Below are 27,606 nucleotides of genomic sequence, written 5' to 3' on the forward strand. Positions count from 1 at the left end.
GCATCTCCTCTTCTACGTCCTGATTTATATGAGGAGAAAAACAAATTAGTGAAGCCCTTTCTCTTTAATTTTCCATGCTCATTATCAATTAAGTGAGTTTCCTGTAAATATACCACATGGGCTTGTTCTTTTGTCACTTTTGATAGAATTTTACTGCACTTGACTGTATTCAACAGTCCACTGACATTAAAAGAAATGAACTTTATTTTGTCCTTAGCCATGTATATGTATTTGTTAGTAAATCATTGAAATTTGCAGAATATAACTTAATCAATCTACTCCCTGAACAAGTAAGAGCCAAGAAACACTAATAATAAAAAAAAAGTAACGAAGGTATGATTCTAAGGCTGGGGTCTCTAGGTGACCCTGGGTTCAGCTACAAGAAAAGTCCAGCCATGGGGGATAGCCCCTCCTACCTGCGAGTTGAGGGTCCCCATTACAGTACCTATAAAAGTAAGGTAAAAAAACTATATCCATTACACAGAAATGATTTCCCTGTGTATTCCTCCCATGTATATATTCTCATTTAGGTGGGGAAAAAGGAATGAATAAATGAATTTTAAAAAATTGAGCAATATAAAATCCACATTATAATATGTATTTCTCAAGATAGGTATATCACCGTCTATTTTTGCTTCCGTTTAGTTTATCAGCACTTTTAAAGTTAGCCAAACCTTATGGCTTTTCTGGAGGAGGTAAGGGCTGCCCTTGGAGAACTCAGAGTCTCTTCCTAATATCCTTCTCTCTTTCTGCTCCCGTCCCGCTTTCTCGGTTCTCTCACTATTTCACAAGCAGATCAGGATAACTGCTCAGCCACACTTTCCCTTGGTTTGACCAGGCTAATGGGCAGTCCTCTGTTCTTCATGTCTGTAGTCGCCTCTTCCACTGTCTGATATAGTCATATCCCTTCCTGGTAAAATACTCTCAGTTTAGCAGGGAATGGGGTTTGGAATTTAATCTTTTCTTGTTTTAACATTCGTTTAGCTTCGGAATATTCCTCCTGTTTCTGTAGGACCGCCAGGGGGTAATCATGATCGAAGTATATTAACTTCCCGTTCCAAAACACCCTCTTTTTACCCCAGGCCCTTCGTAGCATCTCCACCTTGCTCTTGAATCGAAGGAATCTAAGTACTATTGGGCGCGGTTTACTTTCTCTGCCTCCAGGAGGCTGTGGGGACGAGCCAACGATGCGTCCTCTCAATTTCAATCTCCATAGTCAGGGGAACCTCCAGCGCGTCCCGCAGCAGCTTGTCTACAAAGTCTGTCATCGACAATCCCTCCGCTTCTTCAGGAACATTATAAATCCTGATATTTTTCATTCGCGATCTTCCCTCCTGGTCAAGCAATTTGCTTTCCTGTTGATTTAATATTTTTATCGTCTTACTTAGTATCTGTTCCACGTTTTGCACGCAATCTTCCACCTTGTCAACTCGAGTCTTTGCCACCGCTATTTTCTGATTGACGTTGGGAAGCTCTTATTTTATATCATTGAGTTGCTGTTTTATATCTCTTTGGACTTCCCTTATCTCTTCCAGAATCTTTATCGTATTTGCCGCTTCGCCTGCACGAGGCCCCACGTCAGCCTCGCCGCCACACACACGTGTAGGAGAGCTGCGTGCTGCACCTCTCTCATCCATAGGCTCCGCAGTGATGCTTTTTTTTAATCTCCATTCTTTCTCCCCATTCTTGTGCCCCTTATCAATTCAGATATTTTCGAAAGATCTTATATTTGATGGATTAACAGGGCAAAATATGTGTTTTTCCAGAGGAGTTATTGATTTAAGCTGCTGTTCTGAACGATGATGTCACCGGACCAGCATCCTCTTTCTTAACATCGACATGTTCAAGCATACTAGCCTGATTTCCATTGTTCTCACACACATCAAGGTGCCACTCAAGGGTGAATACTGAAGGGGTTTTTGTTAATGGCCTCCCCTATCTTATCCCAATTCCAAACTTGTTTGCTCTTCTATTCCCATTTGTTCCTATACTAACTTGAGTCATCCTCCTGTTTTTCATATACTTGTAAAATGCCTTGAGGTTTTCCTGAATCCCAACACTGATAGCATAAGGAGAATATCAATGCAGGATATGGTGAGCAGATCCAGGAAGGATCTTGAAATATAGCCATATGGGTAGAACTTGGACATAAGAAAGAGGTGATCATTTTCCTGGGGTTATACTACAGGTTGCCCAGCAGTTAATAGCAGATGGTGCAGCATTTATGTAGACAAATTAGAGTAATATGATTATTATAGCGAGTGACATTATTAATCACATCAAATCAAAAAACTTTATTGGCTTTCTAACCGTACATCAGCTCTGCAGGGCAGAATGAGACAGCGTTTCTCAGGAGCAGTGCAATCATAACATAACAAATGCAACACTAAATAATAAACATAACAATAAATAGTAAAACACAACTGCTACATGTCAGTTAAAATCAAATTATAAGTGTCCAAAGCAGAGGCAGGTAGAGCTGCTGTTTAGCAGTCTGACTGCCTGTGGGAGGAAGCTGTTTAGTAGCCTTGTGGTTTTAGTTTTGATGCTCCTGTAATGTTTGCCTGATGGCAGAAGAACAAACAGTTCATGGAGAGGGTGTGAGGGGTCTTTAATGATGTACCGTGTCTTCTGGAAGCATTGACTCTGAAAGAGGTCTTGGACAGAAGGTAGGGAGACCCCAATAAACTTCTCTGCTCCCCTAACCACCCTCTGCAAGGCTTTTTTGTCGACAGCACTGCAGCTGGAGTACCAGGTTGTGATGCAAAAGGTCAGCACACTCTCAGCCACGCCTCTGTAGAATGTAGTTAAGATGTTAGTGGGGAGAGATGCTTGCTTAAGCTTCCTCAGAAAGTGCAATCTCTGCTGGGCCCGTTTCACAATCCCAGTGGTGTTCTTGGACCAGGTAAGATTGTCCGAGATCTGCACCCCAAGGAACTTGATGTTATCCACTCTCTCCACTGTGGAGCCGCTGATGCTGAGGGGTGTGTGCTCAGGCTGAGACCGTCTGAAATCGACGATCATCTCCTTGGTTTTGGTGACATTAAGCATCAAGCTGTTATCCCTGCACCAGCTCTCTAGGTGTTTGACCTCCTCCCTGTGCATTGTTTCATCATTTCTGCTGATGAGCCCCACCACTGTGGTATCATCTGCAAATTTAATGATCAGGGTCTCCTTGAACCTGGCTGCACAGTCATGTGTTAGCAGTGTAAACAACAATGGGCTAAGCACACAGCCTTGTGGGGATCCAGTGCTCAGTGTGATGGAGTCAGAGATGTTCCTGCCAACATGGACTGACTGTGGTCTCTCTGTCAAGAAATCCAGAATCCAGCGACACATGGCAGTGCTAAGGCCAAGCAGCGACTGTTTCTCCACTAGTCTCTGTGGGATGATGGTATTGAATGTTGAACTAAAATCAATGTACAGGATTCTGGCATAAGTGTCTTTGTTGTCCAAGTGAGAGAGAACTGTGTGCAGTGTGGTGGATATTGTGTCCTCCGTAGAGCGATTTGGACGATAAGCAAACTGTACAGGAGCCCAGCGATGAGAGGAGGCTGGCTGTGATATGAGGCTTGACAAGCCGTTCAAAGCATTTCATCACTATGGGGGTCAGGACAACGGGATGGTAATCATTCAGACAGGCTACAACTGATTTCTTTGCTACAGGGATGATTGTGGAGGTTTTGAAGCATCTGGGGACAATATTAACTCAGGGAGATGTTGAAAATGTCTGTCAGGACATCTGCTAATACATCAGCACATTCCCTGAGCACACGTCCAGGGATGTTGTCGGGACCTCCCACTTTTCGTGGGTTGACCCTAGCAAGGGTCCTCCGATTTGCTCTGGATCAACGATTGGAGCCGGCTGGTCAGATGGCAAAAAGGGACTGGCGCTCCCCCTTGCTGTAGTGTTTGATGCTTCGAAGCGGGCAAAGAAATTGTTAAGCCAGTCTGGTAGAGAGACATCGCTGTCATCAGTTTTCTGCCTGATCTTGTAGTCTGTCAGAGCTTTAATTCCCTGCCACATCCGTCTGGTGTCACCTGTGTCACATAAGTGTCCATGTATTTTGCCCGCGTAAGCCCTTTTCGCTTTCCTGATCCCTAGTGAAAGCGCAGACCTGGCTAAGCTCCTGTCCTCCAGTCTGTAGGCTGTGTCACAGGCCTTCAGTAGTGAACACACCTCTGTTGTCATCCAGTGAAGGTTTTCATCACAGTGACATGCTCCATGCATTTGGCTATGTAGCTGATTACTGCCTCCACATACTCCTCAATGTCTGTATGGTCATCATGGGAGGCTGCTGTTTTGAATATATCCCAGTTTGTGTGCAAAAAAACAGTCTTGTAGTGCTGAGGCTGCTCCTTTTGGCCAGACCCTTATCTCTCTTTTCTCTGCTCTCACACGTTTAAGCAGTGGTTTATATGCTGGTGTTAACATGACAGATATGTGGTCAGAGTGGCCAAGATGGGGGCAGGAGGCTGCTTTGTATGCCTGTGGTGTGTTGGTATAAACCAAGTCCAGTGTGTTGTCTCCCCTGGTTTTGAAATCCACATATTGCAGGAATTTGGGGAACACGGTCCTTAAGCTGGTGTGGTTAAAGTCCCAGCAATCACCACAAAGCTGTCAGGATGTGTAGTCAGTAGCTCACTGATGGCTTCATGTAGGCCTTCCCAGGGTCAGATACAGAGTGAATTCCCCATCACACACTCCCAGGGTCAGATACAGAGTGAACTCACCCCATCACACACTCCCAGGGCTCCCAGTGCTTCGTTAGCATTAGCCTTAGCATTGGCACTGGGAGCTACGTAAACAGCTGCCACAAGCATGGTGGTGAATTCCCTCGGCAGATAGAACAGCCGGCATTTCACAATGAGAAACTCAGCCAGTGGTGAACAGTGTTTAGCAGCTACTGTAGCGTTCACACACCAGTCTTTGTTTATATAAACACACAGACCTCCTCCTCGGCTCTTACCGGAGCTAGCTGCCTCTCTGTCTGCACGAAACGATGTCATTCCCTATAGCTGTAATGCCGCGTCTGGTATGTTGTCATGGAGCCAGGATTCCGTTAAGGCATACACACAGCAGTCTTTAAATTCCTTGCGTGTTTCTCTCAGCAGACGCAGCTCATCCAGCTTGTTGTCGATGGAGCGGACATTTGAGAGTAGGAGGGACGGTACCGCTGGCCTGGTGGGGTTAGCTTTTAGCCTAGCATGGATGCCGGCCCTCTTACCCCTCCTCTGTCTTCTCTCAACAGCGCTTTCGCTTCCTCCTCCCTTGGGAAGCAGCCGGCTTGGTAGTGGATAGTAGTCCGTAGCGGCGTAAACTGTCCATGTCACACCAGAACTCGTCAGTTTTTCCAACATAGTATGCCCTGATGTTAACGAGCATATTCCGACTGTATGTTATGCATCCAGGACAAACAGAACAAACACTAGATGCAGAAATTCAAGCAACACATACAAAATGCTGGTAGAACACAGCAGCCTAGGCAACATCTATAGGAAGAGGTGCAGTCAATGTTTCGGGCCAAGACCCTTCGTCCTGTAATGTCGACTGTACCTCTTCCTATAGGTGCTGCCTGGCCAGCTGTGTTCTACTAGCATTTTGTGTGTGACATTATTAGCTCTCCAGTATCAAAAGGAATTGCCGTAGTGCACAGTTTGGTTGGGATGGAATTTACAAAATGCATCGGAAGAGTTCTTTTGGTAATAGTCATGATAATAGTTAGTTTAAAAAACAGCAACACACATCAAAGTTGCTGGTGAACGTAGCAGGCCAGGCAGCATCTCTAGGAGGAGGTACAGTCGACGTTTCGGGCCAAGACCCTTCATCAGGACTAACTGACAGAAGACCTAGTAAGAGATTTGAAAGTGGGAGGGGGACGGGGAGATCCAAATTGATAGGAGAAGACAGGAGGGGGAGGGATGGAGCCAAGAGCTGGACAGGTGATTGGCAAAAGGGATATGAGAGGATCATGGGACAGGAGGTCCAGGGAGAAGGAAAAGGGAGAGGGGGGGAATAAAACCCAGAGGATGGTCAAGGGGTATAGTCAGAGGGACAGATGGAGAAAAAGGAGAAAGAGAGAAAGAATGTATGTACATAATGTGATGAAAGTACACATAGACTAAGATGTTAACTGTCCTGTGCTGGCACCAGTGGAATCAGCAGTTGGCCTACCACCTGTCTTCAGGAGAAAGAGAGATAAGGAAAACAATGGAGCAGCATTTGGAGATGTTAATGAAGGGACGGGAGAGAGTAACGGAAGGAGACACAGTCTGAGAGCTGTCAAGATCGGCTCCTCTTTGAACCCTGAACTGTTTGAAGTGATGGACAGGCAATACCCCAGCAGGGGGATAAAAAGGGACAGGTTTGCTAAGGCAAGACACACACGACACCCCGAGGTAACAAGACCCTGGAAGCGGTGCGTCTCCCACAAGTCTGTGGGAGTTTTTGGAGGGCTGGTCGCGGGACCGAGCCATAGATGCACAGGGTGGAAAGGAACGATCGGTGGGAACCTGGTGTGTGTCCGCCCCTGCCTGGGTGCCAGGTTCACTGTAGAGGAACGGAGGGGTCACAGTCGGTAACCTCAGAAGACATTACAAAGGGCTCGCCCGAAAGCTGACTGCGAGGAATATCGAAGGTCTGTGTGGAAGCTGTTTTTGAATATTCATTCGCTTTCTCTCTCTCTCTCCCACGGCAGTGATTACTGTGAACTGAACTGAACTCAATTGAACTGAACTTTGCATCACTTTGAAACTGGTCATTTACCCCTAGACGACGATAGAGCTTGACTGATCCTATTATCCTAGTTTCTGCGTACATGTGTGTTTATCATTGCTGAACTGTTGTATTCATTATCCTTTTGATTAGAGTACTGTGTTGCTTATTTCTTTAATAAAACTTCCTTAGTTCCAGTAATCCAGACTCCAACTGAGTGATCCATTTCTGCTGGTTTGGCAATCCAGTTACGGGGTACGTAACAATAAATAAATAACAGATGGGGTACGAGGGGGAGGTGAGGCATTAGCGGTAGTTAGAGAAGTCAATGTTCATGCCATCAGGTTGGAGGCTACCCAGACGGAATATAAGGTGTTGTTCCTCTAACCTGAGTGTAGCTTCATCTTTACAGTAGAGGAGGCCGTGGATACACATATCAGAATGGGAACGGGATGTGGAATTAAAATGTGTGGCCACTGGGAGATCCTGCTTTCTCTGGCGGACAGAGCGTAGGTGTTCAGCAAAACGATCTCCCAGTCTGCGTCGGGTCTCGCCAATATATAGAAGGCCACATCGGGAGCACCTGACGCAGTATATCAACCCAGCCGACTCACAGGTGAAGTGTCGCCTCACTTGGAAGGACTGTCTGGGGCCCTGAATGGTGGTAAGGGGGGAAGCGTAAGGGCATGTGTAGCACTTGTTCAACTTACAAGGATAAGTGCCAGGAGGGAGATCATTGGGGAGGGATGGGGAGGACGAATGGACAAGGGAGTCACGTAGGGAGCGATCCCTGCGGAAAGTGGGGGGGGGGAGGGAAAGATGTGCTTAGTGGTGGGATCCTATTGGAGGTGGCGGAAGTTACAGAGAATAATATGTTGGACCCGGAGGCTGGTGGGGTGGTAGGTGAGGACCAGGGGATCGCTATTCCTAGTGGGGTGACAGGAGGGTGGAGAGAGAGCAGATGTGCGTGAAATGGGGGAGATGTGTTTGAGAGTAGAGTTGCTTGAAATGGGGGAGATGCGTTTTGCGTGAAATGGGGGAGTCCTTCCAGGTGAGGCGACACTTCACCTGTGAGTCGGCTGGGGTGATATACTGCGTCCAGTGCTCCCAATGTGGCCTTCTATATAGTGGCGAGACCCGACGCAGACTGGGAGATTGTTTTGCTGAATACCTACGCTCTGTCCGCCAGAGAAAGCAAGATCTCCCAGTGGCCACATATTTTAATTCCACATCCCATTCCCATTCTGATATGTCTATCCACAACCTCCTCTACTGTAAAGATGAAGCCACACTCAGGTTGGAGGAACATCTTATATTCCGTCTGGGTAGCCTCCAACCTGATGGCATGAACATTGACTTCTCTAACTTCCACTAATGCCCCACCTCCCCCTCGTACCCCATCTGTTATTTATTTATATACACACATTCTTTCTCTCTCTCTCTCCTTTGTCTCCCTCTGTCCCTCTGACTATACCCCTTGCCCATCCTCTGGGTTTCCCCCCCTCCCCCTTTTCCTTCTCCCTGGACCTCCTGTCCCATGATCCTCTCATATCCCTTTTGCCAATCAACTGTCCAGCTCTTGGCTCCATCCCTCCCCCTCCTGTCTTCTCCTATCATTTTGGATCTCCCCCTCCCCCTTTCAAATCTCTTACTAGCTCTTCCTTCAGTTAGTCCTGACGAAGGGTCTCAGACCGAAACGCCGACTGTACCTCTTCCTAGAGATGCTGCCTGGCCTGCTGCGTTCACCAGCAACTTTGATGTGTGTTGCTTGAATTTCCAGCATCTGCAGAATTCCTCGTGTTTACATTAAAAACAGCAGTTAGACTGAAGACATGAAAAATCAATTTAAAGCAGTGGAACAACCCCATCTGTGAAGGAAAAAAAATGGGTACCTGAAATATTAACTGCCAATCTATGTTTGGTCTCTCCTATGCAGAGCCTCCACTGTGAGCACCAAATGCACTACAAGTTCTTCCTGGGTTACAAGGCCCAAGTTATGACATCTCATACATATGAACATTGGAGAAACCAAAGCAGATTAGGTGATCACAATGGTGACCTTGAGCTGCCTGCCACTTGAATTCTTCAATCTGTGTATTTGATCTCTTGCACTGCTCCAAAGATGTCCATCACAAGAAGCACCTCATAATCTTATGAGGATACATTGGGACCGTAGCAAATTTAATACTATAATTCTTTGAAAATGAGTTCTAAAGGCTTATGATGTAAAAAAAAAACAATCTGCATCTTGGTGTCCTTTCTAAGTTAGTGATCTCTAGATTCTCTAGTGCGCATGTGCTGGTCGTGCATGCAGCCTGGTACAGCCGTTTTCGATTAGTATTCTTACTTTTTAATTTACATTATCTTTTGCATTTTTTTTCACGGTAACACGTTGAAGCTGCACCCTAACATGCTGGTAGAGAGAGTTTTATTTGGGTTTTTAGCGCTGGAAATAGTTACATCACGACACGCGGGACAGAAGCAAGGTCGCACTGTGTATTCCAGGGACCAGCTGTTTGCGCTAATGCCGGCCGGTTTAGCGAGCAGAGCAGTGCACACCCCTGCTGAAATCTGGAGGAAAACACACAGAGGATGCAGAGGGGATCACGAAGTCGAGGAAAGAGGACCGGATCGAGACAACAGAGACTCATGGAGAAGAGGAGTTTGGTGGGTAATAAAATGGACGAGTTCACGGAGCTAGCCAGGCATCAGAGAACATTTCGGGAGTGCAGTGTTGTGTGCTTCACTGGAACGGGGCTGCATGAGGACATTCCCGATCAAAACTTCTCCATGGATGGCTTCCAGACCGTTCCAGCTGACCGGAAGTGCACTGAGAGTGGTAAGCGTAAAGCAGTTGGGTACTTACTGTTCTGGTTAACAACAGATGGTGCAATCCGGGTCATATTTTCGAGGAACGTGTTTGTAGACCGGATATTGAACTTTTTACCGTTGGACTTCGGCCACATTCCACCGAGATACAACACTGGGCAGCACGGGAGGTTGTTCCTGCCTGTGGCCATCGAACGTGCAACTCCTCCCGTGGAGGGTCAAACACCCTGAGCCAATAGACTGGTCCTGGACTTATTTCCCATCTGGCATAGTTTGCATTTTGTTGTTTGATTGTTTGTGGTTTTTGTATTGCTATACTTACGCTCTATTCTTGGTTGGTGCGGCTGTAACGAAACCCAATTTCCCTCGGGATTAATAAAGTATATCTATCTATCTATCTACACAGAAGGAACATATTGGCTCATAACCACATGGTACTTTTATTGTTCATCATTAAATGCAGTTGCTTTATTTTTCAAAATAATTTTAATGTTTATTTCGATAAACTATTCCTTAGCAACGGTGTCGAGATTTAAACATGTCACTGGATCATTAGAACTTTCTCTCAGTGAAATAACCATTTGTTACCACATATGACAATATTCACTGATTTTCCATCATGAGACAGATATCATTATTTTGCAACATTTAACACATTAGTCATGTTAAGATATGGAGTTGGAGAAATTAAGTTGGAGTCAATAAAGGACAGGAAAGGAACTTCGATCATTAGAAACATGAGAAGGTCTGCAGGTGCTGGAAATCCAAAGCAATAAACAGAAAATGCTGGAGGAACTCAACATGTCAGGCAGCATCTATGGAAAAGAGTAAACAATTGAAGTTTTGGGCCTTTTTTAGGACTAAGAAGGAAGGGGAAAGATGTCTGAATCAAAAAGTGAAGAGGAATTATTGATGTTCAGGCCTAGACTCTTTATCAGGATAGCAAAGGAAGGGAGTAGAAGCTTGAAGCTTATTAGCTTCTCCTTTCCAGTCCTGACGAAAAATCTAGGGCCGAAATTCTATTTATTCTCCTCAGTAGATGCTGGCTAACTTGCTATGTTCCTCAAGCATTTTGTATGTGCTGCTTAAGATTTCCAGCATCTGCAGAATCATTGGTGTTTGTTTATAAGAAACAGAGGTAAAGTTAAATTAGGCAGATGATTTTCCAAAATGAAATTAAAGATGAAGTACCCATATTCTTCAGCGAGGTTATCACAAAGCTTCCTACTGACCAAAAGAGTGACATTTTTTTCTGGAAGAAAATCCATGTACTACTCCCACTGAGAGTATCATCCCTCTGTTTTAGGTGGGCAAAAGCAACTCCTCTCAGTTAACCTACATCACTATTGAAGTTACAACTGACAGAACACAAAAAAGACTAATGCCTGTATTCACACATAAAAAAGAATTGTTTTGTCCTCATGCTTTGAAAAACACATTTTCCACATGATTAAACTGGAAATCACTCACCTATCATCAATTTCCACTCTTTTCATGCTATGCAGGTGCAGCACAGCTAATATAATTGCCACCAGGAATATGACTGCACAACACACTCCAACACTGATGTAGAATACACGAGTGGAGGTGGTGGGAGCAACGTGAACTGCGTGAACTGTAGAATAATAAGCACATGGACAACAATTAAACCTAGCTACTCTCATGGTATTCAAAAAAGTATAACTAGATATGCAGTAGACAAATAATGTCTGAAGACCAACTAAATTATTTGGGAAAACTACAGAAGTGGATTGGAAACGTTCAATTATGCACTTTATATAATCCATGAGAAAAAGTTAATTAAGGATTCTCAAAAGAGTAATCTTAAATTAAAGCTCATGGAATTGAAAGCAAATTAATCATTTTCTGAGGGTATTACCAGGGTGGTAGCATAGCAAAAAAAATGTATTCTAATTGGAAGGAAGTTAAATGAATTGACCTACAAGAACTTGAGTCTGTGGATAAATGTTCTGTTTATAGAACACAGAACAGTACGAGCCCTTCAGCCCATGATGCTGTGCTGATCTTTATATCAAGCTAACCCAGGGGTTCCCAAACTGGGGTCCACTGATTCCCCCAATTAATGGTAGGGGACCGTGGCAAAAAAAAGATTGGGAACCCCTGATCTAACACTTCTTCCCTCTACCAGAGCCCTACGTTTTTCCTTCACCCATGTGCCTTTCTAAGAACATCTTAAATGTTCCTAATTATCCGGCTTTACCACTACCCTTGGCAGTGCCTTCCACGCACCTACCACTTTCTGTGTTAAAAAAAACAATATTGGACATCCCCCCCGCCCCCCCGCATCTGTACTTTACTCAAATCATTTTAAAATTATGCACCTCCTATTAGCTATTCCACCCTGGGAAAAGGTCTCTGGCGGTCCACTCCATCTGTGCCTCTTATCATCTTTTACACCTCTATCAAGTCACCTCAGGTGAGGTAACACTTCAACTGCGAATCTGTTGGGATTGTCCTTTGTATCTGGTACTCATGATGTGGTCTCCTCTACATTGGTGAAGCCCAACATTAATCGGGGGCTACTTTGTTGAGCACCTTTGCTTCATTGCAAAAAGCAGAATGTCTTGGGAGTCGAGCATTTTAATTTGTGTTTCTATTCCCGTTCCAACATGTCAGTCCATGGCCTCCTCTTTTGTCATAACGAGGCCACTCTCAGGATGGAGGAGCAACATCTCATGTTCCTTCTAGGTAGCTTCCAAACTGATGCTGAACATCGATTTCTCCTTCCAGTAAATTTTCCCATCCCCTTCCTTTTTCTTCTATTCTCCACTCTGGCCTCTTATCTCTTCTCCTCACCTGCCTACCATGTGCCCTGGTGCCCCTCTTTCTACCCATTCTCCTATAGATCACACTCCTCTCCGATTAGATTCCTTCTCGAGCTATTTACCTTTCCCACCCACCTGGCTTCACCTATTCACCTTCCAGCTGGTCCCTTTTCCACTCACCTCACCTTTTCAATCTGATATCTTCCTTTCCAGTTCTCAACTCAATTGTTTACTCATTTTCATAGATGCTGCCGGACCCGCAGAGTTCCTCCAGCATTTTGTGTGTTCCTCTCATCCGCCTTTGCTCCAAAGAGAAAACCCCTTAGCTCACTCAAACTGCCCTCATTAGACATGTTCTCTAATCTCAGAGCATCTAGTCAATCTCCTCTGCACTCTCTCTAAAGCTTCCACATCCTTCCTATAAATGAACACACGAATCCAATCAGAGTTTTATAGAATCAGAGAAGCATAGCACTTAAACAGGCCCACTGGCCATCTAATCCATGCCAAAACCATTTACACCGTCTTCTATCGACCTGCACCAGGAACATAGCCCTCCATACCCCCAGTATCCATGTACTTATCTAAAGTCCTCTTTAACATTGAAATCGAGCTCAAATGCACCATTTGTGCTGGCAGCTCATTCTACACATTCACAACCCTCTGAGTGAAATAGTTTTCCCTTATGTTCTACTTGAATTTCTTAACTCTTAACCCATGATTTCTAGTTGTAGTCACACCAAACCTCAGTGGAAAAAGCCTGCTTGTATTTACCCTATCTATACCCTTTGTAGTTTTGAATACCTCTATCAAATCTCCTCTCAATCTTCTATGTTCTAAGGAACAAAATCCTAACCTATTCAATCTTATAGTTCCCTAATGGCAAATCAAGTATCACACTCTCTCTCGTTAGGACTTCTACATATTGATGAAGGAAACTTACCAGACAACATTTGACAAACTCTATCCCATCTAGCCCTTTTACAGTATGAGAGTCCCAGTCAGTATGTGGAAAGTTAAAATCACCTACTATAACAACCTTATGTTTCTTACTTCAGTCTGCAAACTCTTTATAAATTTGTTCCTCTAAATCCCTATGACTGTAATATAACCCCATTTAATGTGGTCATACCTTCCTTATTTCTCAGTTCCACCCATAACACCTCACTAGTCAATTTCTCCAGCTTGTCCTGTTGGAGTACTGCTGTAACATTTTCCCTGACAAGTAACGCCACCCCTCCTCCCTTAATCCTGGAATACTGAGCTGTCAGTCCTACCCCTCCTGCAACCAAGACTCACTAATGGCGACAATATCACAATTCCAGGTGTTGATCCATTTCCTGAGCTCATCTGCCTTTCCAATGATATTTCTTGCATTGAAACATATGCAGCTCAGGAGACTAGTCGCATCATGCTTAACCTTATGATTCCTGATTCTGTCTGACGTCTTACCAACATCTGCCTGCACAGCCTCTCCACAACTGTTCTGGCACTCTTGATTCCCATCCCCCTGCAACTCTAGTTTACACCCCACTGTGCAGCAGTAACAAACCTTCCCACTAGGATATTAGTCCCCCCTCCAGTTCAGGTGCAAACCATCCCTTCTGTATGGTTTCCATGTTCTCTGGAAGAGAGCCCAATAATCCAAAGATCTTATGCCCTCCCTCCTATACCAAATCCTTAGCCACATGTTAAACTGCTTAATATTCCGCGTTCTGGCCTCACTAGCACACAGCATGGGTAGCAATCCAGAGATCTCAGCCTTGGAGGTCTTACCCTTTAACTTAGCATCTAATTCTCTATGCTCTCTGTGCAGAACCTCATCACTTGCCCTACCCATGTCATTGGTACCTACATGAGCCACAACCTCTGGCTGTTCACCTTCCCACTTTAGAATGTTGAAGACTCGATCCGAAATGTTCCAGATACTGGCACCTGGGAGGCAACAAACCATCCAGGAATCTTATTCTCACCCACAAAATCTCCTGTCTGTTCCCCTAACTAATGAATCCCCTATCACCATAGCACGCCTCTTCTCCCCCCTTTCTCTTGAGTCACAGAGGCAGACTCAGTGCCAGAAAACAGACCGCTATGACATTCCTCCATTGGGTCATTTCCCCTCCCCTCAACAGCATCCAAAGTAGTATGTCTGTTGTTGTGGGGAATGGCCAGAAGGGTACTCTGTACTGGCTCCTTAACCCCTTTCCCCTTCCTGAAATCACCCAGTTTCCTGTGTCCTGCACCTTGGCGTAACTACCTCTCAATACGTCTTACCTATTCCCCTTCAGCCTCCTGAAAGATTAGATGTTCATCCAGTTCCAGCTCCAACTCTTTATCACAGATTGTTAGAAGCTCTAGCTGGATGCACTTCCTGCAGTTGTAGTTGGGACACTGGAGGTTTCCCTACCTTCCCACATCCCGCGAGAGGAGCATTCAACTATTCTGGCCTGGAGGCAAGGCCCTAAAATCCCCGGCTTTGCCTGCTCCTGGCGACCGAGGCTGAGGCTGAATCGTTCGGATAGAGATGGTGCTCGGTACTCGGTGTCGGAGGGCTGATCGGAGGCTCAAAGTTTTCGGACGACTCAGAGTCGGACTGTGGTCGGGGATGGCAGGGAGAGTTTTCTTCCTTCTCCCGTCTGCGTGAGATGTGAGACTTCGAACTTTTTTACTGTGCCATGGCCTGTTCGTCATCAAGTTATGGTATTGTTGCACTGTTGTAACTATATGTTATAATTATGTGGTTTTGTTAGTTTTTCAGTCATGGTCTGTCCTGTGTCTTTGTGATATCACACCGGAGGAATACTGTATCATTTCTTAATGCATGCATTACTAAATGACAATAAACGACTAGTCCTGACGAAGGGTCTCGGCCTGAAACGTCGACTGTGCCTCTTCCTAGAGATGCTGCCTGGCCTGCTGCGTTCACCAGCAACTTTGATGTGTGTTGCTTGAATTTCCAGCATCTGCAGAATTCCTGTTGTATGCATCCAACCAATATACTCTGCACCACACATCTGGAGAAGTTTGTCAATCTTTCAGATGTCATACCGAATCTTCACATATTTCTACGTAAGTGGAGGTGCTACTGTGCTTCCCTCATAATTGTACACGTCAGGTCCACAACAGATCCTCAGAAATGATAACTCCAAGGAATTTAAAGTTGCTGACATGCTCCACATCAGATTCCCCGATGCCACTCCTCCATCCATATCTGCACCTGTTCTTTATCCTACTGTATCCTTTGATAGTCTTCTATACCATCCACATCAACACCAACCTTTATATCATCTGTAAACTTACCAATCCACTCTGTTTCTTTCCGGGTCATTCATACGCAGAATAGCACGAACACCACTAGTCACAGACCTCCAGCCAGAATATCCCATCAAACAGTACCCTGCCTTCAATGGGCAAGCCAATTCCAATTCACCACAGATCCCATGCATCTCAATCTTCTAGAGAAACCTCTCCATGAGGGACTTTATCAAATGCCTGACTAAAATCAATACAGACAACAAGCCCAACTTCAGTCATCTCCTCAAAAACGTCAATTGAATTACTCAGTCATGGTGTTGCCTTGCATAAAGCCATGATGACTGCCCTTAATAAGGCCATAATTTTCCAAATGTTCATAAATGCTATCGTTAAGAAACATCTCCAGTAACTTCCCTACCACTGTGTGAAACTCATTGTTCAATGGATTCCATGAATATCCCTACTTACCTTCTCGAATAATGGAACAACATTAGCTACTCGCCAGTATTACCTTGTCTGTGGCTAGAGAGGACATGACAATATATTCGGCAGGTTCCAGCAATGACCCTTTTCATAACCGGGGACTTACTAATCTACCTTCCTGTTCTTTAGGAGACCCAACACTACCTCCTTATCTTGAAATGCCCAGCATATTATCACACTCCACAGTGATCTCCATATCCTACATTCCTTCTCCTTGGTAAATAGTGATCATACAGCAATAAAAGTGTGCAAAACTATCACACAAAAAGCTCACTCCATTAATAATTTTTGCTTACCAAGGATATAAAGGCATGTAGAGCTAAGAATTGGAAACAGCAATTAATTATTTGCTGAACACTGCAATTTTACCTACTGAACAGCCTTTTCATGTAAAACCTGTTCTGACAAACATGTAATGATCACTGTCTGGCTTAGGAGCATTAAGGATCAAAAGGTATGGTTTTGTCCATTTAGGACTGAAATGTCCCTTGACTCAGAGAACCACAGAACCATAAAACATTATAGCACAGAAACAGGCCTTTTGGCCCTTCTTGGCTGTACCGAACCATTTTTCTGCCTAGTCCCACTGACTTCCACCTGGACCATGTCCATCCATACACCTCTCATCCATGTACCCGTCCAAGTTTTTCTTAAATGTTAAAAGTAAGCCCGCATTTACCACTTCATCTGGCAGCTCATTCCACACTCCCACCACACTCTGTGTGAAGAAGTCCCCCCAATGTTCTCTTTAAACTTTTCCCCCTTCACCCTTAAACCATGTCCTCTGGTTTTTTTCTCCCCTAGCCTCAGTGGAAAAAGCCTGCTTGCATTCACTCTATCTATACCCATCATAATTTTATATACCTCTATCAAATCTCCCCTCATTCTTCTACGCTCCAGGGAATAAAGTCCTAACCTACTTAACCTTTCTCTGTAACTCACTTTGTCAAATCCCGGTGTTACATGCTCAAGGAGATCTGTTTTTTTTTGTGAGAATGATGTAGTGGTCTTTTGGAGGTCACCTGATGTGATTTTCCCGCCGATGTGAAGTCACGTGATGACATGTGCCCTGTGACTATATAAGGGTCGACTCAGGTGACGCAGTGGGATTTTTGAGTTTGTAGATTTCCAGGTAGAACGTGTTGTGCCTCCGTTTCTGTTGCGTGTTTGTTTTTGTGACGCAGTTTCAATTTTAAAATGGAGGGTGCATTCTCTTATAAGGTACAGTATATTTGGACTGGGAATTTGTGACTGGAAGTGCCAATTTACTCAATTCCGACAGTTGAAGGGAGAGTGAAGAATTCATCAAAGTGAAGGATCGAAAGAAATCAGCATCGTTTGGCAGTTTAATAAAGAATCGACCTTATTGAGTCTTCTTTGGAGGAGAACCTGCATCGGGATAACTCTTGCAAAAAGAGTTCATGCAAAAAGGTGCTCTCTCTCTCTAAAGGAATTTAAGGTCAGTCGATTTAAACTGTTTATTTTCGGCATCGTGAATCCTGTGGACAGAACCAGCATGTAAAGTTGCGTCTGTGAAGAAATCCTTCTCCAGAGAAGTCTCTCCCAATTGAATGCGTAAAACTGTTGGACTTTCAAAGTTATCACTTTAAGAACTATATCTGACTGTATCGCTTTAAGAACTGTTTTCGCATTTAACACTTTAAGAACCAGAGCCGAGTGGAGTTGGTGAACGGCTGCATATCTGTTAACTTCCGGTTAAAGTTTTCCATTTTTTTTTTCCCCTCATCCTTTATACGTGTTTAATAAATGTTTGGTTGTTTTTGATCTAACCTGTCTCGATTAATATTCATTGTTGCCGGTTATGTAACACCAGCAACAACCTTGTAAGCCTTCTCTGCACTGTTTCAACCTTACTAATATCCTTCCTTTAACTTGGTGAACAAAACTGTACACAATACTCCAAACTCGGCCTCACCAATGCCTTATACAACCTCACCATAACATTCCAACTCTTATACTCAATACTTTGATTTATACAGGCCAATGTACCAAAAGCTCCCTTTACAACCCTAGACGCGAGGAAATCTGCAGATGCTGGAAATTCAAGCAACACACACAAAATGCTGGTGAGCGCAGCAGGTCAGGCAGCATTTATAGGAAGAGGTACAGTCGACGTTTTGGGCAGGACTCTTCATCAGACCTGGGATTTATCTACTCTGATTTGCCTTAGGATAGCAAGCACCTCCTCCTCCTCAATCTGTACAGGTTCCATGACCTCACTACGTGTTTGCCTTATTTCCATAGGCTCCATGCCAGTTTCGTCAGTAAATACAGACGCAAGAACCCCATTTAAGATCTCCATTTCTTTTGGTTCCATACATAGCCAACCACTCTGATCTTCAAGAGGAACAATTTTATCCCTTACTATCATTTTGCTCTTAATATACCTGTAGAAGCTCTTTGGATTATCCTTCACCTTGACTGCCAAAGCAACCTCATGTCTTCTTTTAGCCCTCCTGATTTCTTAAGTTTTTTTTTGCACTTTTTATACTCCTCAAGCACCTTATTTGCTCCCTGTTTCCTGTACATGTCATACATCTCTCTCTTCTTCTTTAACAGAGTTCCAATACCCCTTGAGAACCAAGGTTCCTTATTCTTATTCACTTTGCCTTTAATCCTGACAGGAACGTACAAACACTGCACTCTCAAACTTTCTCCTTTGAAGGCCTCCCACTTACCAATCATATCCTTGCCAGAGAACAACTTGTCCCAATCCACACTTTTTAAGATCCTTTCACATTTCTTCAAATTTGGCCTTTTTCCAGTTTAGAACCTCAACCCAAGGACCAGATCTATTTTTATCCATGATCAAGTTGAAACTAATGGTGTTATGATCACTGGAACCAAAATGTTCCCCTACACACACTTCCGTCACCTGTCCTAACTCGTTTCCTAATAGGAGATCTAATATTGCATCCTCTCTATATATTGATTTAGAAAACTTTCTTGAACATATTTTACAAACACTAACCCATCTAGACCTTTAACAGTATGGGAATCTCAATCAACATGTGGAAAATTAAAATCCCCTACTGTCACAACTTTATGTTTCCTGCAGTTGTCTGCTATCTTTCTGCAGATTTGCTCTTCCAATTCTCGCTGACTATTGGGTGGTCTATAATACAAGCCCATTAACGTGGTCATACCTTTCCTGTTTCTCAGCTCCACCCATATGGCCTCAGTAGACAAGCCCTCTAATCTGTCCTGCCTGAGCACTGCTGTAACATTTTCCCTGACCAGCAATGCCACCCCCACCACCCTTCATTCCTCTGTCTCTATCACGTCTGAAACATCAAAACCCTGGAACATTCAGCTGTCAGTCCTGCCCCTCCTGCAGCCAAGTTTCACTAACGGCTATAATGTCGTAATTCCATGTGTCAATCCACGCCCTCAGCTCATCAGTCTTCCCCACAATACTCCTTGCATTGAAATACACACCGCCATACACAAGCCTTCTATTTGTGACTTTGCATGAACTCTTAACATCATTTATTTTCACCACTGCTCCACCATCTGCTCTGGCACTCTGGTTCCCAACCCCCTGCAAATCTAGTTTAAACCCTCCCCAAAAGCACTAACAAACCTCCCTGCAAGGATATTGATCCCCTTGTAGTTCAGGTGTAACCCGTCTCTCTTGTACAGGTCCCACCTGCCCCAGAAGAGGTCCCAATGATCCTGAAATCTGAAACCTTGCCCCCACCACCAGTTTCCCAGCCACATGTTCATCCACCAGAGCATCCTATTCTTACCCTCACTGGCACGTGGCACAGGTAGCGATCCTGAGATTACCACCCTCGAGGTCCTGCTTTTTAACTTCCTACCAAGCTCTCTATACTCACTATTCAGGACCTCCTCACTCTTTCTTCCTATGTCATTGGTACCAATATGTACCATGACATCTGCTGATCACCCTTCCACTTCAGAATGCTGTGCACGCGATCAGAGACATCCCTGACCCTGGCACCCAGGAGGCAACAAACCATCTGGGAGTCTCTGTCACGACCACAGAACCTCCTGTCTGTACCTCTAACTATCGAGTCCCCTATCACTACCGCTCTCCTCTTCTTCCACCCTCCCTTCTGCACTGCAGAACCAGACTCAGTGCCAGAGATCTGGCTGCCACAGTTTGTCCCAGGTAAGTCACCCCCCCACCAACAGTATCAAATCCGTATACTTGTTGTTGAGGGGAATGGCCAACAGGGGAACCCTGCTCTGCCTACCCTTTCCCCTTCCCTCTCCTGACAGTGACCCAATTACATGTGCGCTGCTCCTTTGGCGTAACTACCTCCCTGAAGCTACTATCTATAAACACCTCATTCTCCCAAATGATCCGGAGGTCAACCACCTCCTGTTCCAGCTCCCTAACGCGGTTTGTTAGCAGCTGCAGCTGGATGCACTTCTTGCAGGTGTCGTTGTCAGGGACACAAGAGGTCTCCCCGACTTCCCACATTCTGCAAGAGGAGCATTCCAATATCCTGCCTGGCATTCTCTCTACTCTAAACAAACAAAACAAAACTTACCAGAACCTACCCTTGCCTCTGCCTGTTGAGCCAAAGCTGTCCCACTCTGCTCCCTCTCACCTCACTGCCCGCTGTATATGGTGGTCTTTTTTTTTAATCTTTGGTGCTCTACATCACGCACCTGCGCAGTCTAGCCTCTTTTCCCCGAGCAGAGTAAAAAAAAAAATGCCTTCTCTCCGAGATTCCTACTCCTTCTCTCTCGGCCTCTTGCTCCGATTTTTAAAAAAAAAGGTTGTACATTTTGGAATTGCCAGTCCAAAGAGTGGTGATTGAGTGCATGGAGAGCTGAGATCTATGTAACTTTGCCACAAAAGAATTTCCTGTGGGAGACACTTACAGTGTGGTGGAAGTTCCAGAGTGTCAGGCAGCAGAAGTGGATGAAGTTGCCATTACTAGGGAAAAGGTTCTTTGGAAACTGAAAGATCTGAAAGTAGGTAAGTCACTTGGACCAGATGGTGTACACCCTAGGATTCTGAAATGGTTCCAGAAGACTGGAAAATTGCAAATGTCACTCCACTCTTCAACAAGGTAGAGAGGCAGAAGAAAGGAAATTATAGGCCAATTAGTCTGACATTAGTGTTGAGAAGATGTTGGAGTTGAATGTTAAAGATGTGGTTTCAGGGTGCTTGGAGTACATAATAAAATAGGCCAGAAACAGCATGATTTCCACAAGGGAAAATCTTGTCTGACAAATCTGTTGGAATTCTTTGAAGAAATAACAAGCAGGATAGATAAAGGAGAATCAGTGGATGTTATGTACTTGGATTTTCATAGGCCTTTTAACAAAGTGCCACGCATGAGGCTGCTTAACAAGTTAAAAGCCCATGGTATTTCAGGAAAGATACTAGCACAGATAAAGCAATGGCTGATTGGCAGGAGGGAAAGAGTGGGAATAAAGTGAGCCTTTTCTGGTTGGCTGCCAGTGACTAGTGTTGTACCACAGCAGTCTGTGTTGAAACTGCTTCTTTTTAACATTATATGTCAATGATTTGAATGATAGAATTGATGGGTTTGTTGCAATGTTTGGGGATGTTACAAAGATAGGTGAGGGGGTGGTAGTTTTGAGGAAGTAGAGAGTAGTAGGACTTAGATAGATTACGAGGATGGGCAAAGAAGTGGCAGTAGGAATAGTGTTGGGAAGTATATGAGCATGCACTTCAGACTATTTTCTAAATGGAGAGAAAGCTCAAAAATCTGAGGCATAAATGGAATTGGGAGACCTTATGCAGGATTCCCTAAAGGTTAATTTACAGGTTGAGTCAGTGGTAAGGAAGACAAATGTGATGTTTGAAAGCACTGTTGTGGCCTCACTTGGGATTATTGTGAGCAGTTTTGGGTCCCTCATCTTAAAAAGTATATGCTGACACTGGAAGGGGTTCAAATTAAGTTCTCAAAAATGATTTCAGGATTGAACAGCTTGACATATGAAGAGCGTTGATTGCTCTGGGCCTATATTCACTAGAATTAAGAAGAATGAGGTGTGATGTAATTGAAACCTATCGAATGGTGAAAGGCTTCTATAGAATGGCTGTAGAGAGGATGTTTCCTGTGGTGGGGGAGTCCAGGACCAGAGGACACAGCCTCAGAATAGAAGGGCATTCTTTTAGAATGGAGATAAGGAGCCATTTCTTTCGCCAGAGAGTGGTGGATCTGTGGAATTCATTGCCACAGGTGGCTGTGGAGGCCAAGTCTTTATATACATTTAAGGCAGAGGTTTGTTAGATTCTTAATTGGGCAGAGCATGAAGGATACAGGGAGAGGACATGAGATTGGGGCTGAAAGGAAAAATGGATCAGCCATAATGAAATGGCGCACTAGGCTCGATTGGCCAAATGGCCTAATTCTACTTCTATATCTTATGGCCTGATTTGGAAACTGTGGGGAAAGTGGACTCAAACTAGTGGATCAACTATATGTTTCTTCATACAATGGCAAAACAAGCTCAAGGAGTCATATCATGAATTCCTAATACTAACTCTTAGGCATTTACTGTATTTAGTTGATCTAACTCCTATTGTAACCATAGACAACCTTCTTTACCTATCCATCACACCAATTTTGTTGTTAATCACAAACTAATTATGCCACTACATTCTAATCTAAATTGCAAATATACGTGATACAGAGAGCCCAATACTGATCCCCAAGGCAGGCAACTAGTCACGGGCCATTAATTTGATAAACATCCCTTCATTGCCACCCTCTGATTCCTTCTATCAGCCAACTAGCTAACCGACACTTGAGGCAGCCTCCAACCTGATGGCATGAACACTGATTTCCCTATATTCTGACAATTTCCCCCCTCCCTCTTTTCTCTTCTTCCATTTAACAATCTGGCTTACCTCTCACGTTTTCTCCACCCCTGCCTATTATCTCCCTGTTGTGCTCCACTTTTAAAAGCCTGATCTTTGGCAGCCATCCCTTTACTGCTGACAGCATCTCCTAATCAACCTTTGTAAATTCATGTTTAATGCCATCAGAATAGCCTTGTCCCAATTTAGGGCTTGTGCATCAGCCGTATCTTATTTAAGTATTCTAACATTAATAGAATTATGATCACTGTTTCAAAGTGTGCCCCAACTGGCACATCTGCCCAGTCTCATTTCCCAGGAGGAGATCAAGTGTGCCTCCTCTATAGTAGGGCCATCTACATAAGGCCATCGCTAAAAGCGATAAATTTGGCTTACCCTGTAAAATCAAAATTTACTAACCAGCCAGGGCGTTATCCTTGATTCCGATTTGAATTTTAAATCCCACATAAAGAAAGTGATCAGAGAAGCATTTCTACAGTTGAGAAAAATTGTAAAGGTACATTCATTTTTGTCATGTAGAGATGCTGAGAAGCCTTGACTGTATATTGAATAGATTACTGGCCTTCCAAGGCAGTCTATTGACAAACTTCAGCTTCTTCAGAATGCCACTGCTAGACTTTTAATCAGAACCAGGATGAGGGAATATGTCACATCAATACTAATTACTCTGCACTAACTTTGTGAATTGTTTAGAATTGATTTTAAAATTTTCTGACTTGTTCTTAAAGTTCCTAATGCACTGGGACTGGAGTACATCACAGAACCATTTTCATTTTATAATCCTGCTCAAGCTCTCAGGACTTCTTCTCCCAGTCTCTTAAATTTAAACAATCACCCTCAAAAGATAATTAGCAGGTCAGTTTTTTTTGAGCTATGCTCCTAAACAATGAAATTCAGTCCCTAAAACCACCAACTCAAAACTTATTATTTAATTTTGCTTTTAAGTAACACGTTGTCTTTTATATCCATGCTTATTTTTATTTTTTATTTTATGTTCCTATTTTCCATGTTTTTATTCCATGACAATAACAAGGAAGTTAAAATCACCTGTATCACAACTCTATTATTCCTACAGCTGTCAGCAATTCAGCAATCTCCCGACACTTCCGCTTATTTAATTCCTGCTGACAATTTTTATTTATTGTGGGGAGGGAGGGGTGGGGGAACTAAGTACAATTCCATTAAAATAATAACCCCCTTCTTGTGCTGACGTTGGAGGGGGTTCAGAGAAAATTCACTAGAATGATTCCGGGAATGAGAGGGTTAACATATGAGGAACATACGAGTCCGCTCTTGGACTGTACTCCTTGGAGTTTAGAAGAATGGGGGGGGACCACATAGAAACATTTTGAATGTTGAAAGGCATGGCCAGAGTGGATGTGGCAAGATTGTTTCCCATGGTGTGGGAGTCCATTACGAGAGGGTGTGACTTAAGGATTGAAGAGCGCCCATTCAGAACAGAGATGCGAAGAAATTTTTTTCATAGGTGGTGAATCTATGGAATTTGTTGCCACGGGTGGCAGTGGAGGCCAAGTCAATGGGTGTTCTTAAGGCAGAGATTGATGGGTATCTGAGTAGCCAGGGCATCAAGGGTTATTATGGTGAGAAGGTGGGGGAGTGGGACTAAATGGGAGAATGGATCAGCTCATGATAAAATGGCGGAGTAGACTCGATGGGCCAAATGGTTGACTTCTGCTCCTTTGTCTTAAAGGTCTTAAGGGTCTTATTTCTAAGTTTCACCCACATAGCCGCAATGGATGCTCCCTGGAACTCTCTCTAAGTGTTGCTGCAATGTTCTCCCTAATCAAAAACCTAACTCCCCTTACTATCTTACTTCTACTTCTACTTCACTTGGAACATCTGTGCCCTGGAACACTTAGCAGCCAGATCTGCCTTTCTCGCAACTGTGTTTCTGTAAAAACTGTGACATCACTTTCACGTGGTCTATCCACCTGCTTTAGCCGTCTCGTTTCTTGACTTTTCATATTACAGTGGTGTCTAAGATAAGAGAGTTAGGGTTAGGTTTTAAGGTGAAGGAGAACAGACTTAGAAGGGATCTGAGGAAGACTTTTTCCATGAGATGCAGTCTGAGATGGCGTGAATGGTCTAAATGTCGATTTAAATCACAAAAGCATAATAAGTTACAGACCAAGGATTAGACAAACACATAGGATTAGTATAAACATTTGGTGGGCTGAAGAACCTATTTCTGTGCAAGACCTTACGATTCATCAAGTCTTAGGGATTTATTCACTTCACTGCCTGCTGCAGCCTCTCATACACACTTCTTTTAATATAACATCCACGTCCCATTCCCTGAAATCTGCAGTCAGAATGGCTTTTCCCGTGAAGGTCCAAAATAGCAATTTGTGTGGAGTCAGAAAAAGACTGAGATCATAAATGAATACTTTTCATCTGTATTCATGAAAGAGAAAGTTTTTGTCATCTATTTTACTGATCTGAATTACAATGTTCTACACATGGTTAATAACTTTGCAGAGAACACGAAAATTGATGGTGTGGAGGGTAAAGAAGGTCATCTAAAACTGCAAGATGAACTGGGGAAGTGAGCAGATTATATTTAACTCAGACCAGTGTGAGGTCTTGCATTTTGCTAAATTAAACCAGAGCAAAACTTGCCGAACAAATGGTAGAGCTTTGGAGAGTGTTGTATAACACAGATCTGGGGACAGGTACACGGTTCGCTGCAAGTAGCAACACAGTTTAAAGAGTTCAATCTCACATTGGCAAGACCACACTTCAAGTGTTATGTGCTGCTGTCATTGCACTGTTGTAGGAAGAATGTTATTAAGCTGGAAAGACTGTAGAAAAGATTCACGAGGATGTTACCAGGACTGGAGGGGTTGAGTTACATGAAATTGGATATCTTGGAACCACAGCTGATGTTCAGTCTCTTCCCCAGAGTATGGGAGTCTAAAGCTGGAGGTCATAGTCTAAGGTGACAGAGGAAAGATTTAAAAAGAACCTGATGGGCAACCTTTTCCAGACAGAAGGTAATGGGTATGTGGAACAAACTGCTGGATGAAGTGTTCGAGGTATGCACAATCACAATGTTTAAAAGACATTTGGACATGTATATGGATAGAAAAAGTTTAGAGGGATAAATGTGACCAGTTCAGACATCTTGGGTGTCGTGGAGAAGTTGAGCTCATTTCCACGTGACTGACCCTGCTTGAAAGAGCTGTTCCCAATTTGCCTTTCCCAGGTTCCATCTTACAGTTTTGAAATCAGCTTTTTGTAATTCAGTAATCTTAAAATTCAGACCATTGTTATCTCTTTCCATATTCATTGTCATTGTAATACTATTATTCTTAAAGAAGCAATGTGAAACAGTTTCTTCAAATTGCATTTAAGGGATTTATAGAGTAGGGCACGGGAAGATATTCTGCAATTTTAGACTTTATATATTAGTCATTCTGGTTCTCAGTATTTCATTTAATATAAGTAATTACTTACATGTAGGTCTGCCAGTTTTGCTATTGTTTCTACCAGGGTAAATAGATTTTTTTCCTTCTTGTTCAGGTCCTGCAAAGATTTAGATAAAATGAATTTTAAGAAATAATGTAAATACTTGTGTCAATTTTTATATATTTTACCTAGACTCAGACATAAACAATGTTCTGTTTGTTGCAATTCAGAGCTGCCTGTACAATGTGAAAGCTTAAAATAAATGAGAGATTTTGCAGAGATGCGCCTGCAATCTATACCTGATCCGCAGCATAGCCTCTATTCAACTAAGTACCAACTGCGAAATAATACACTGCACTAATGGATCTCTTACTGAGCCTAATGTCCTCAGAGAGCAAAATTTGAGGATGTAGAACATAGAATGGTACTCCACAGGAACAAACCCTTTGACGCATATTGTCTGCACTGAGCTCAGTGTTAAATAAAACTACTTCTTTTCTGTCTGGACATGATCCATATCCATATTCACATATCCAACAGTCTCTTAAACACCATTTAATATATCTACCTTCACCTTCCTCACTCCCCCCAGCAGCCTGCTCCAGGGATACCATCTTCCTACATCCTAAAGATGTGCTTACTGGTTGGTGGACGGTACAAAAAGCAGGAGAGTAAGGATGAAAATCAAAAACATTACAGATGCTGAAAATCTGAAATTAAAAAAGAAAAAGCAGAATATACTCAGGCAATATCTGGGGAAAGAAAAACAGAGCTGACATTTCAGGTTGGCAGAACTGAGAGAGGGAGAAAACTTGTTTTAATTGCAGAATAAGGATAATGGGCAGGATGTAATTAGCTGCATCCCAATAAATCTGTTAGTACAGCAATTATTCATTTATGTATGATATGGATGAAATAAATATGTTAAAAGGTCATGTATCCAACTATGATCATAACACAATAGGCAACATTGCAGTAAATGGAAGCATTACATCACAAGACTTGTGTGAATGAGAAAAATAAAGGAACAGAAGCTACAGACACAACCCAGTTCATCACAGGCAAAGCCCTTCCTACCAATGAATATACTTACATGGACCACAAGAAAGCAGCCTCCACATCAAAGAGGCCCACTAACCAAGCCGTGCCCTCTTAGAACTAACATTGGGCAGGAGGTGCAGAAGGCTTAGGTCTCTAAGGTACTATAAGACGATACATAATACACAAGAGGAGAATTAAGCTACTCAGCCCAGAGT

At 43.5% G+C, this 27,606-nt stretch overlaps 1 protein-coding gene across 2 annotated transcripts in view; it reads right to left on the reverse strand.

The window, feature by feature from the left end:
- ryk (receptor like tyrosine kinase) overlaps nt 1-27,606 on the reverse strand; it is a 348,374-nt gene that overhangs the window by 180,049 nt on the left and 140,719 nt on the right. For both annotated transcript variants that reach the window (XM_072255833.1, XM_072255834.1), the window contains exons 5-6: nt 26,399-26,467; nt 11,015-11,159 (exon numbers count right to left, since the gene is read on the reverse strand). In XM_072255833.1, the coding sequence (XP_072111934.1) occupies nt 11,015-11,159; nt 26,399-26,467 (214 nt within the window). The remainder of the gene's footprint in view (nt 1-11,014; nt 11,160-26,398; nt 26,468-27,606) is intronic.

The sequence above is a fragment of the Mobula birostris genome, chromosome 4 (assembly GCF_030028105.1).
Source record: "Mobula birostris isolate sMobBir1 chromosome 4, sMobBir1.hap1, whole genome shotgun sequence".
In the NCBI taxonomy this organism is placed as follows: Eukaryota; Metazoa; Chordata; class Chondrichthyes; order Myliobatiformes; family Myliobatidae; genus Mobula; species Mobula birostris.